The sequence below is a fragment of the Camelina sativa genome, chromosome 1 (genome assembly GCF_030686135.1).
Source record: "Camelina sativa cultivar CO46 ecotype springtype chromosome 1, ASM3068613v1".
Lineage (NCBI taxonomy): Eukaryota > Viridiplantae > Streptophyta > Magnoliopsida > Brassicales > Brassicaceae > Camelina > Camelina sativa.
In genome coordinates this window covers 10843184-10855513 of record NC_141880.1, presented here as the reverse complement: position 1 = coordinate 10855513, position 12330 = coordinate 10843184, and the positions used below count along the sequence as shown (strand labels likewise).

Here is a 12330-nt window from a genome sequence, read left to right as displayed (position 1 = left end):
ATACATGAATCTAAAGAGTAATGAGTATATATTTGAAACCACATTTTCTCGTTACTATTATTACCTTTCTTAACTTTTAGTTTTGGTGGTTTGACTCTAGTAATCGAAATTAGACCACAGAATAATGTACTATCCCTCTCTATTCACATATCTATCATTTTCGAAAACATCATTGTTTTTATTTAAAGGGTTTCTACAAGTATATCTTTTTATTTTTTTTATTTAAATGAACCTAGAAGTTTTGAGACGACACGTTACCTAAGTTTTTGGGTTAAATCGTATGTATGTTAAGTAAAAGATTTTGCTATGCTTTTTGAATAAACCAAATAACGATTTTAACCAAAGTTTTGGTTTTGTCTATAGTCTATGACTCTTTTCTGAATGTTCATGTATGGCCAAGTAACGTATTGATAAGTCGTCTTTTTAAAGACTATTATAAACAGTAATCACCCAGTTGAAACTGTTTATATCATAGGTTGTTGTAACTGTGACTATGTAATCAGACTTCAGTTTTAGTCACTGGACGTACTTATTTGTCCTACCATCTTCAAAAGTCTAGTATTGTACAAATAGAAAGAGTACAAAGTCTCAAACACACATAATTAACTTCTTGCAACAATCTAGAAATAAAACAACTTAAAAGGCTCTTATGCATTCTTCTTGCTCAACAAGTAGTCGCCCACTGTCAAATGCAAATGTTCTCCTAGAACCACAGTCATAGGAGGTTGGTTTTCAATGCAGCTTACAGTTATCTGCCATACAAAACGGGTAGACATGTAAAATTTCATGTTATTAAGCACTTGATAAGCATAGTATTGGTTTAGACTTGACATGATTTGCGAGAGTATATTTTTGTGGTTTAGGGGGTCAAACAAACCTTCCCATCTCCAGCTTGGATCTCTGACTTAAAATTTGAATAAGCCCTCAAGTAATCCTGGAGCCTGGATGCAAATTTTTCATTCCCTGGAACAATCAATAGACTTGTTTAAGAAGAGCGAGAAATGAAGTAGCGATCCACTCTGATGAGATGGTGAATGTCTCACCTGAGTACAAAGCGAGAATAGCATCTTCATTGAACTTTAAAGATGGTCTAGCCAAACTTATCTTAAATGACAATTTAGATTCTTTCAATTCAAAATTCTCATCAGATACAATGACCTGCCAAAAATAACAGACAACACATTTAAGTTTCTACGGTGAAAAACTAAAGCATATGTGATGTGAGAGAAGAAGAGTGGGTGACTTACTACATCTGGTGGCATCAAAGTAGCCATAAGCAAAGGAGAGCCAATTTTTTCCTTAATGTATTGTCCCTGTCCAACAAACAAGAATGACAAAACATTGGTAAAATTCAAGTACAACTTGAGCAACATGAAGTGAGTAACAAACCAAAAGCAGTTAGTTACCTGAGAATATAGAACTTGTTGCACAACAGATTCATCCATATCTAATGATTCAAAGTACACTTCAACAAAGTCTGTTGGTTCCAGACAGGACTTTTTCCGTAGTTTCTGGATCCTATTGACAATCTACAATACAAGGGAAAATAAGCTCATGAGCAAAACCTCTGCTTATACACAGGAAAGGAAACCCACAGAAAATATAACTTATAAGAAAATGTATCGACTTCGGTTACGTCTATTTACCTCACGAGCGACACCTTCAGTTTTCAAAGATTCATCTTCTCGTAGATCCAGAATCACCAAAACATCACCTGCACCATCCATGAACAAATACAAATAGCATATGTTTCCTTAACAACAGAGCACCGGTAATCAATCAAGATTAACATAAATTGAGCATAGAGAAGTTTGTACCTTCTCCAGCTGCATCAATCTCTGCATCTTTGAAACCATCTGGGCGTTTGAACTCACTGAAAGTCTGAACAACACATGAACAAAACGTGTCAGACATGAATTCAGCTCTTAAGGCATATTCTTCATTCTGTCTCACAAGGGAAAAAAAAAAACATATAGCATGTGAGACCTTAATATCCTTTATCTTGAGCGAGTGTCCAGCAATAGTAACTTCCTTAGTAACCTTAAATCTTAAGATATCTTGGTGAGACATTTTTCTAACTTCCTTTGCAACAAGCCCCATAGATTTTCCAAGTCGCTCTCCCAACACACTGGAGAAATTAAGTAAAACTGAATTCTACATTCTTTTGGAGAGGCTAAAGCACATTGAGCTCTAGGGTTAAAAGTAAAACGCAGGAAGAAAACCACACTAACCTGTACTTTGGTTCTGCTTTTTGTGATGCATATTTCGAAGTATCATTGCATGGGACAAGAGATCTTACATTAACTTCGTCCAAGACATACTGCAATGAAAAATCAAGCAAAATAAATCTGAAGTGCTAAGCCTAGCATGAACTCAGGACTCTTGGAGCCTTAAGCTTTTCACTTCCACATAGCTATGTGTTATTTTTTGTGTGTTTCTTATCTAACACAACTGTGGAGATATGTTTTGCTGGTTTCAAGCAGTCCTAAATAACAAACTCCAAAAAGTAAATAACGATACACACTAAAAGATTAACAATTTACTGTAACACCACTGACCTGTTTTAGTTTTCCAGTAATGTCATCCAAGAATTCTGCATCTGGATGGACTACAATCATTTCCCTGATTCAACATGGATAAGCATGTATCAACTTCCTTTTCAATTTAAGGCTAACAAGCAGGATCTGAAAAATGATTAAGTGCAATGCTCACTTTAGAGGAGTTTTCAAGGGTAGTTGTTCTTGACGCTTATCACTCTTACGATTACGAATTTTCCGAGCAAATTCAATGATTTTCTTCATCTCTGTAACACTTTTCTCAATCCTCTTCCCCTCTCTCTGTTTAAGCACGAGAAGAAAATATAAGTGAGCAAAAATTTAGACAATTTATATTCTATACTTGGATATAGAGTAATGGAACTATTACCGCTTCTTCCTTTTGGGGAAAGCTGCAGTAGTGAATGCTTTCCTCAGAACCTTCACACACTTTCCACAGATTTTGGTATAATGTCTCAGTGAAGAACGGTGTAAAAGGAGCCATCACTTTGCAAGAAGTAAGAAGTACCTAAAATTCCAGACACAATTTTAAGTTATTACAAAGTGTTCAAATGATGGTGACCATGTAAACAAAAGTATTTACCATACATTATATAAAGTTGAAAGAGCAGTGTGACAATCATCTTTTCCTGTACGGCCTTTTAACCTCTTAAGGTCGAATCTAACATATATGTTAGTGAGATCTTCAAGGAACTCCACGAGTTCAGTAACCACCTGCAAAAAAGAAAAACAAAGATGTGGTAAACGTAAAATACCGCAAGATAGCGATAACTTTTTTCCTTTCTAAAACACTAGATAGTGGCATGTAAAAAGCTTACAGTGTCAAGCTCATATGCATCCATCTCCTTGTGGACAGAATTGACAAGACTTTGTGTGGCTGAGTGAAACCACTGATCGAGAACGTTTGATGACTGTAAAGTTGCCAGATTAATAGGAACAAAAGGCCCAGAAATTTCAGTCTCAAGTCTCTTTACATTCTGAACAAGGAACCGGTATGCATTGTACCATGGAAGGAGTACATCTTTGACCTAGCAAAACATAATAGTTCAGACAAAAAAACAAATCTACTAAAATAAGAAAGCAATAAAATCAACTGCTAAGATCACTCACAACACCATGTACTCCTTCTTTCTTGAAGCGCAGTGGCTCAGCACGTACAGCCGGAGACTTGATCAGGTACAATCGCACAGCATCCTGTCAAGGTCCACGCAAAGTCACTACGAGAAAAAATCTACACGCAACCAAGATTTTCGTACTGAAAACACAGCATAAAAGCATATTATAGGGAGAAAACTTACAGCCCCGTACTCATTTATGATATCCAAAGGTGGTGGATAATTCTGTAATTTCTTAGACATTTTTTTACCATCCTCAGCAAGCACGAGACCATTGCAAATCAGATTTTTAAAAGCTGGTTTATCAAATAATGCTGTAGACAACACCATAAGAGTATAAAACCTGTAGATACATACCAAATTACAAGTTTAGATATTATTAATTGCCTTTATTCTTTCAAAATAGTTCTAGAATCACATTTTATATTGTATAATGATCACACCCTTCCATTAGCCTAGACTCATTTCCTAGTAAAGTACATTCATAGACAATACTTACTATCCAAATCAGTTCATACAGTAAAGGGCCAAGATTTGGAATGACATACCATCCACGAGTTTGATCAAGCCCTTCAGCCACAAAATCACCCGGAAAGTTCTGCTCAAATAGCTCCTTGTTTTCAAATGGATAATGGATATATGCATAAGGCATTGAACCACTCTCAAACCAACAATCAAAAACCTAAAAAAACATGATATAAACATAACTATGGGACAATACCACGGACAATCACAGATTAAAAATAAATGAATACATCCTACGTCTTCTACACGACGGAGCACACCAAACTCAAGGCCACGACTAGATGGGATTGTAATTTGATCAACATGGTGACGATGCAGATCAAAGACCTGCACCATAAGTCATCAGAAAAGCAAATGAGTATCAGATTTTCTTATTTCCAATATGCTCCAGTAAAAAGAAAAGAAAAAAAAAAACAAACCCTCGTAGGATGTCATAAACTTGAACAGAACATACTAATTAAGACTTCTAGAAACAATCAATCAGATACCTTGACACCAGAGAGCTTTTCAAGCTTCTCAACTGAATCCATGACCTCCACATCCTTCCCATCATCACTGATCCATATTGGAAGAGGCGTTCCCTAAAACCTACTTCGGCTGACTGCCCAATCCCTTGCATTTTCAAGCCAATTTTGAAAAACGTTTTTCCTGAATTGCAGGTTAACCAAGAAAATATAATCATATTAGTAACTCATCCAAACGAAAGTGAACTTGTAAAAATACTCAAAGAGTACTGATCCTTTCTTCCACTGACCTTCACATATTTAGGTACCCATTTTGTTTCTTCATTGTTTTTTAACAATTTTTCTTTTAACTGCTCCACACACACAAACCTAACAAGTCAAACACTTGCAAACTTTAAAGTCTTGACCACTCATGAAAATGAAGAGTAAGCTTCATATCATCTTTGCTAACTTCTACAGGCCATTCAGGTCAGATATTCTCTACATATAATTACAGAATCTAAAATAGATAAAGTCAAAACATGGAAAATCAAAATATCCTAAACAAAGATAGCATATATTGCTCCGGAAAGAGGCTGCCAGATATAATGGAATGAATAATTATAATATATGATTATCAATTGCGCCAACAGGACAAGAATAGGACAAAAGCTTACATCTTTTAAGCCAAACTCGAGATAAGGACCAAAGAGACAGAGAGTGTGTGTCTCACTGGAACTTGCACGAAATGATACAAATAAACTAAGACCTTAGCTAAAACACATATGAAACATGAAGCATACCAACTCGGAACTGCTCTATATATGAGAGGGGTGTCTGACCGCCAACAAAAGGGATATGAGTGAGTAAAGCTTCCTGATTTAACAAGCCTGCCTTTTTCCTGAAAAAAAAAAAGGTTACTTACTAGAAAACAATTTGATAGTCCAAAATTGCACTAACATCCTCTAAGAGACATGACAGATCATTATGATCTTAACTGACTCATGTAGTCTATTCACAAATATTAGGCATGATCAGTAATCACCTTCACGGCTTTGATTATATCTTTGTCTGCATTGACACACAAAGCAAGATTGCTTGGAAGAGTCCATGGAGTAGTAGTCCATGCCACAAAAGCCGCATTATCTTCATCCCCAATCACTGGGAATGTAACCATGATCTCTGGATCAACCACATCCTGTTGTACGAAATCGTCAAAACATCATTCAAATATGCAACAACATAAAGTAATAAACTAAGGGAAACAACATACATACCTTATAGTTCTGACCAGCTTCAAAATTAGACAGAGGTGTCTTACAACCAGTACTATAAGGCATAACCTACAAACAAACGAGACTTGAGTCAAATGAGTCAACAAGATTTCAAACCTAAGACCAATTCAAACCCAAGAAAAAAAGGCCAAACCTTGACGAATTTGTAAACAAGTTTCTTCTCATAAAGCTGAGCAAAACCCCACCAAACACTCTCCATAAACGACAAGTCCATAGTCTTATAGTCATTACTAAAATCAATCCAACGACCAGTCCTAGTAATAACCTTCTCCCACTCCTCAACATAACGCGTCACAATACTCCTACACTCCTCATTGTACTTATCAATACCCATCTCAAGCACTTGGTCTCTCCTCTTAATGTTCAACTTACGATCAATCTCGTTCTCTACAGGGAGACCATGACAGTCCCAACCGAACCGCCGCGTGACGTGTTTGCCGTTCATGGACTGGTACCGAGTCACAATGTCCTTAATCGTACCGGCGAGTATGTGTCCGTAGTGAGGAAGATCGGTGGCGAAAGGAGGACCGTCGTAGAAGACGTACTCCTCGCAATCCTCTGTTCGTTGGAGCTGTGTCTTGAAAGCATCGATTTGAGTCCAAAAGGAGAGAACTTTTTCTTCTTCCCGTGGGAAAGAGAAGTCTTTTCCTTCGCATACGTCTTCCATGGCGGAAACAGAGCACTATCCCCCCACCAAAATTTAGGTTTCTATACCTTCGACGACGTCTTCCTCTGTTTTCAATTTTTTTTTTTTTGTGAGTTGTAAAAATATGTATCTTGCTGATATAAAAATTCTTAATTCAATTATTGTCAAAAAAAAAAAAAAATTCTTAATTCAACTTTTTAGACAAATTAAAAAATGGAAATGCTTGTAATATGAAGATTTAGAGTAGACCAATATTTAATTATTGTTGACCCAAAAACAGATTAATATTAATTAATTTGTAATCTGTTAAAATTAAAAACATATGTGGAAATGACAAGAAAAAAATAAACAAGATTTCCTCTTGTGGATCGGACGTGAGAAGAAAGAAAAATAACATTTTTCTTGATATTTTTCTTAATAAAAAAAAGAGCTATTTTGAGGAAATCATAATAATATAAAAATAAATAAATAAAAAGATCTATTTTTGAGGATTTTTTTTTCTATGAAATACGTAATTTATTATTGTTAACAAAGAAACATATCTAAACTGTACATTCTTATCATTTTTATTAAATTTAGGAAAACAAACATTTAGCATGTTTGATATCATTAATTTTGGTCAAAGCAAAGATACATACAGTAAAACCTCTATAAATTAATAATGTTGGGACCAATACATTTTATTAATTTATAGTGATATTAATTTATAGGTATATTTTTATTTTTTAATTTTTTAAAAATTAAATTAAGACAATTGTTGTAAAATAAGATTATAATTTTGGATGTTGTAAATTTTATGGTATTATAATTGAATTTGAAATAATTAAAAAATATTATTGACAATGAATTACAAATATTATAGACAAATTCACTTATACACATGACATAAATATTCAAATATATGAATAAGAATATCAATTATCGTATTTTAATAGTCTATCAAACTATCAAAATGTAAAGATGCATATTTAGAAAGTGAAAACTTTAAAAAGTTTTAGCTGTTTTATGAAATATTATAGAATATTTTATATCATTATAGTTTGAAGATACAACATAACAATTGTTTTATAGATATGAGGTTTAAGAAAAACATACTTTACTATATCAACATATATATATATATATATATATATATATATATATATATATTTACATGATTATTAATTTATGATATTATTGGGAACATATTTTACATGAGGATTTCAAAAAAAATATTATCTTATTATCTTATCGAATTTTGTTATTTTTTACATTGTTCCGACTTGGAACTAGAAAAATTTATTAATTTATAGTGTTTATTAATTTATAGAGTATTAATTTATAGAGGTTTTACTGTATCTCTCCTATAAATAAAAAAAAATAAATAAAAAAGAAGCAGCAATCAAATTAACATCAAATTAGTTAGTGTTTGTCACCACACGCTAGATTTCGTATTAAAATCGCATTATATTTTTCTTAAGCAAAACTAGTTATAAAATAAGAACTTACACTTGCAAGTTCAAAACAAAACCAGCCTAGACCCTATTAAGATCTTTAAATTTGATTTATATCTTTTCAAACCAGTAATCTGATTTAAGTGAACAATCAATTTCAAATTTCCATGATTTGTAAGCCCAGCAAATTAATAATGAATCTGGCTCCAAAATCAAACCTCCAATGATAATGGGCCTTTTAATTTTGATCTCTGCTTTTAAATTACCTCAACTGTCAATTCACGAAACCCAGATTTGTGCTCTCTTTAATCTTTATTATTTACCATTTGTGTATTTTTATAATCATAATTTGGTTTACAGTATCAAGGCTTTTGATCCATATCAGCTCACATGGGTCTGCAAAAATGTAGAGAATAATGTAGCAGAGTCTTTGATTATATAAACCCAAATTTCATACACAATAGATAATAAGAATATTACACAAGTTAACCTATTTGATCTATAGATCTACACTCATAGCTAGTAATAGAGAACAATATGAATTATACAAACCCAACTTCATAACAACGTATAATATAATAATAACATTACTCAAACCTATTTGCTCTAAGATAACAATATAGATTTTCAAAAAAAAAAAAAAAAAAAAAAAAAAAGATAACAATATAGTCTTAAATTATACAAACCGAAAATTCATATGAATATGATCGACGTTACATAACCACAATAAGCAAATATCATGCATTATACGGTGATTAAACTTTCAACTATATATATTGTATATGATTACGTGGATCAAACGTGAGGGAAACCGCTGAAAGCTTAATGATGACGATGACGGCCGAGACGAAGATCAAGATCAAGATCATCATCTTGAGGCTCAGAACCTTCGGTCTCTGGTGGGCTTCGGTGAGTGTCATCATCTTCATTCATCATGTATCCGAGCCCTAAGCTCAAATCGAGACCATGAGACTCCCCTTGAGCAAATCTCCCTCCTCCTCTTGATGATGATGAACCAAAGTATTGAGGGTTGTGGCTAGGGTTTATCGGTGGCTGAGACACTTGGTGGTGGTATGAATCGATGGTCGGAAGATATGAGACGGGTTGTTGTTATCATTAGGGTTCGTAGAGGAGGACGGAGACTGAGATAGTAAAGGAAGAGAAAATGGAAATGAGTTGGAAGGAGAAAAGGAAGAGAGGTTTCTTTCACGTCTGCTGTGGATGTTATTGTGACCACCGAGGGCTTGAGGATTCGTGAAACCTCTCTTGCAGATGTTGCACTCATAAGTCCGGCGGTTATCTCCAGAGCCGGAGCCGGAGCCTGAGCCGGAATCATTCTGTTTTCCCCGGTTGTTCATCTCTCTCTTCTCCTTCTATTGGGGTTTCTCTCTATCTTCTCTTAATATTCAATGTTTTGAAATGAGTCTGACGCTCATGTTAGGGTATATATAGGCTAGGAAAGAGCATGTGTATGATCGGATGGCTAGCTAATGTGTTTTAATGTTTTGTATATTTCTTACAAAAATAAGCATTAAGGTTTACGGAGAATTAAGATATATTTTAAGTCTTGTTACACCAAAAGGAGGACAAAATAGGGGGTTTTAAAATGAATTGTTTATTATATATCTGTAGGTGGCAACATATAATTCTAGCTAGTATTGATTACTACAAAAAAACACCATGCACGATTATTTTAATTATTCTATATATTTTACAAAAACAAAATTCAGGGAACGTACTTTAACAAAAGGATAATATCATATCAGTTGGATTAGTTGATTTGGGAAACAAATTACTCAAGGTGTTGTTATTCATGAGTCTTAGAGTGACTAGTTAGGCTAAATGACTAGCTAATTTCTCTAAATTCGATTTGTTGTTATTTAAAAAATGTGATCATACGTAATTACTCACACTATACACATATGCACACATAAAAGATACAAAGAAATAATCTTGTACATCTTTGAAGGTAGTAATCAAGAAAATGTTATACGTTTTCATCGAGTGTAAAAAATTACCAACCAAAGTTGTTTAAATAAAATTCGAAGGGTAGCTATAAGCTACTGCAAACAAAAAACTTAGTTTAATTTTAATATATACGAAATTATATATCAAGTGTGAACATATAAGAAATATAGAGGAATCAAACAAAATATATTAAAAGAAGTATACACTATGGAGTTGTGGTTGTGGATTGAAGTAGCTAAAAAAATCAGAATATAAAAAATGGAAATATCTCATGAATTAAAATGCATTTATGAAATTCATTATGAACTTTCCCAAAAACTGAGAATGATTATGATGGTTTCTATACCTAGTAAAATATATATATGGTTTAACAAAAACAAAATAAAACGTAAGAAGCAAAAATATGACCGATGAACGATGGCCTTGCTTGCTACTCTTTGCTAAAAATAATATACCTGCATATATTAATTTCTTTGAACGACCTTTAACAATTTTGTGGACCAAGACCACGTTTTATAAGTCAAGTTTTAAGCAAGTAACACAAATAGTATGTATTACGGTTTAGTTATTTAGGACAATTAATGTTTAATGATTATATGGCATAAAAGAAAAGTGATTGTTGATTGAGAGATCATGCATGCATTATTATGCATATATAATAGTGAAAGATTGATACATTAGGTTGGTTCAGAGTTTAATCAGACAATCAGTTTTGCAGCTACGATACAAGATATACCATTATGTATACGGATACATAAGTGTTGTCATTCATTTTCTATAAGCTCAGGAGCATTAATGTTTTTATAGGATTTCGAGAACATGGGAGAATCCTACTGACTTAGGAATACACTAGAGACGAAACATCACTTTTGGACCACAGCTCATCGTGGACTCTAGTCTCGTATAAGCTATATATACATTTCTTTTTTTATCACTAAGTATTTTTTTTCTTCTCACCCATAGGCCATAATAACCTCCAGAAAAAGAAAAAAAAATACCCCCGCACGAACAAATATTTTAAATTGGTGTATGGATAAAAAAACAATTTGGTCAATATATGTAACGTCAATAAAATTAAAGATATTGATGATTAGTCACATGCAATCGAAACATTAATAAGAAATAACAAACTCATGAATGCCTGCAAAATGTCACTGGCTATTAGCCTATTTTGTTAGTTTTCACACTTATACATTCAATGCTCTATTGTCTATTCCATTTTGCTTGTAATGTAACCAAGTCTCGTTTTGGGTATGGACTTGGCTTCTCTTCACTTTTATACATGATGAATGTAAAAGTTCGAAATTTAATGAATTGTTCCTTAAGTCAAAGAATGAAATAAATGAATTGGTCCTAGAGTGGCTATGCGAAAATATTATAGCTGGGCTTTGAAGCCCCAATTTGAAGTCCAAAACTGAATGTAGTGATGGAGAGAGATAACAAGCGTCATGTGAATGTGATACCTTCATTTTATGGTTTTTTTTTTCCAACCCAACCCCATTATTCTTGAATCACCCGATCTTAGCAGATTAGTACATAGCATTCAACTTCTGCGTTGAATCTGAAGATAACGTGGTGAAATTATAACTAAAACCATGATCAGATCAGTACAAACACAAGTCCACGTAATTTGACTTCAGAAAATAATTCTAAAAATCAAACGAACGTCAATAATGAAAATCTAACCTCAAATGATCACTGAAATATTTAAGAAGAGTTCCATAGTGGCCAGATTTTTCTTTTTGTGAAATTTACTATGAGGGGAAAAAGTGGTAATGAGAATGAAAAAGAAAATGAATAGGGAAGACGTGGAAATTTTTATGAACAAAAGTCAATATACCTTAACCCAAAAATCAAAAAGTTTTGATTAATTGGAAGTGGAAGACCTAAACTGCTAGTGCCTTGGCCTTTCATCGACTAAAATTGAGAGAAAGAGAACCAAATTGTGTGACCTGTTGTCGATCCTCGTTTGTCAAATTCTCAACATTCTGATCATGCATGGTACTTGCTGAAAAGTAAGTGTATTATATATACGATTTGTATAACTTATTTAGCATTGATATATCATATATATATATATATACATACACATGGATGATATGATTAATTTTTATAAAACCCGGAAAGCAATTCACATGTACTGATATACGTACATGATCGGCTAAATAATTAATAAAGTGTGCTTGATGACCAAATAGACTGTGATATTTGCCTAACTTGTTACTTAATTTGTTCATCAACTTGTTACTTAATACCCTATGAAAGTATCACTTTTATTATTATTACCATTATGTGCCCATGTCTATCTCCACTTTCACAAAAATAACAACAAAGATGAGCTTCTCTTTTG

General features: G+C 33.3%; 2 protein-coding genes and 1 pseudogene across 4 annotated transcripts; all 3 read right to left on the bottom strand.

Moving 5' to 3' along the window:
- Window positions 1-510: 510 nt before the first annotated feature.
- On the bottom strand, window positions 511-5028 carry LOC147949755 (isoleucine--tRNA ligase, cytoplasmic-like). Of its 3 annotated transcripts, none has more exons than XR_015560757.1 (20): window positions 4950-5028; window positions 4684-4843; window positions 4433-4522; window positions 4219-4352; window positions 3854-4013; window positions 3666-3749; window positions 3374-3583; window positions 3144-3269; window positions 2926-3063; window positions 2713-2837; window positions 2559-2622; window positions 2232-2485; window positions 1987-2128; window positions 1818-1881; window positions 1647-1714; window positions 1407-1529; window positions 1248-1313; window positions 1044-1158; window positions 878-963; window positions 511-752 (listed from the first exon to the last, which is right to left on the bottom strand). XR_015560757.1 is itself a non-coding variant. In XM_087456494.1 (20 exons), the coding sequence occupies exons 2-20, from the start codon at window positions 4723-4725 to the stop codon at window positions 648-650; spliced, it is 2031 nt and encodes a 676-aa protein (XP_087312620.1). In that variant the 5' UTR covers window positions 4726-4843; window positions 4950-5028; the 3' UTR covers window positions 511-647. The 3 variants fall into 3 exon arrangements, 2 of the variants coding, with proteins under 2 accessions (XP_087312620.1, XP_087312615.1); XM_087456494.1 differs by having other exon boundaries at window positions 2232-2320; XM_087456489.1 differs by having other exon boundaries at window positions 1818-2128; window positions 2232-2320.
- On the bottom strand, window positions 4887-6787 carry LOC104788114 (isoleucine--tRNA ligase, cytoplasmic-like). The gene is made up of 5 exons (XM_087510420.1): window positions 6067-6787; window positions 5916-5981; window positions 5684-5836; window positions 5442-5539; window positions 4887-5028 (listed from the first exon to the last, which is right to left on the bottom strand). Exons 1-5 carry the CDS (start codon window positions 6598-6600, stop codon window positions 4887-4889), a joined length of 993 nt encoding a protein of 330 aa, XP_087366546.1. The 5' UTR covers window positions 6601-6787.
- A 2047-nt stretch (window positions 6788-8834) lies between these two features.
- On the bottom strand, window positions 8835-9370 carry LOC104788105 (uncharacterized; annotated as a pseudogene).
- Window positions 9371-12330: the final 2960 nt, after the last annotated feature.

What these genes read in the sequence shown, in the direction of transcription:
- LOC147949755 (XM_087456489.1), bottom strand. Translation starts at nt 4,725, where the DNA reads ATGGATTCAGTTGAGAAGCTTGAAAAGCTCTCTGGTGTCAAG. An exon ending in TCATAAATGAGTACGGGGCT is followed by an intron (nt 3,750 to 3,853) that starts GTAAGTTTTCTC and finishes GGACCTTGACAG; the next exon opens with GATGCTGTGCGATTGTACCT. An exon ending in TCCAAGCTGGAGATGGGAAG is followed by an intron (nt 753 to 877) that starts GTTTGTTTGACC and finishes TTTGTATGGCAG; the next exon opens with ATAACTGTAAGCTGCATTGA.
- LOC104788114 (XM_087510420.1), bottom strand. Translation starts at nt 6,600, where the DNA reads ATGGAAGACGTATGCGAAGGAAAAGACTTCTCTTTCCCACGGGAAGAA. An exon ending in TTGTTTACAAATTCGTCAAG is followed by an intron (nt 5,982 to 6,066) that starts GTTTGGCCTTTT and finishes GTTTGTTTGTAG; the next exon opens with GTTATGCCTTATAGTACTGG. An exon ending in TATAGAGCAGTTCCGAGTTG is followed by an intron (nt 5,029 to 5,441) that starts GTATGCTTCATG and finishes TTGACTTGTTAG; the next exon opens with GTTTGTGTGTGTGGAGCAGT.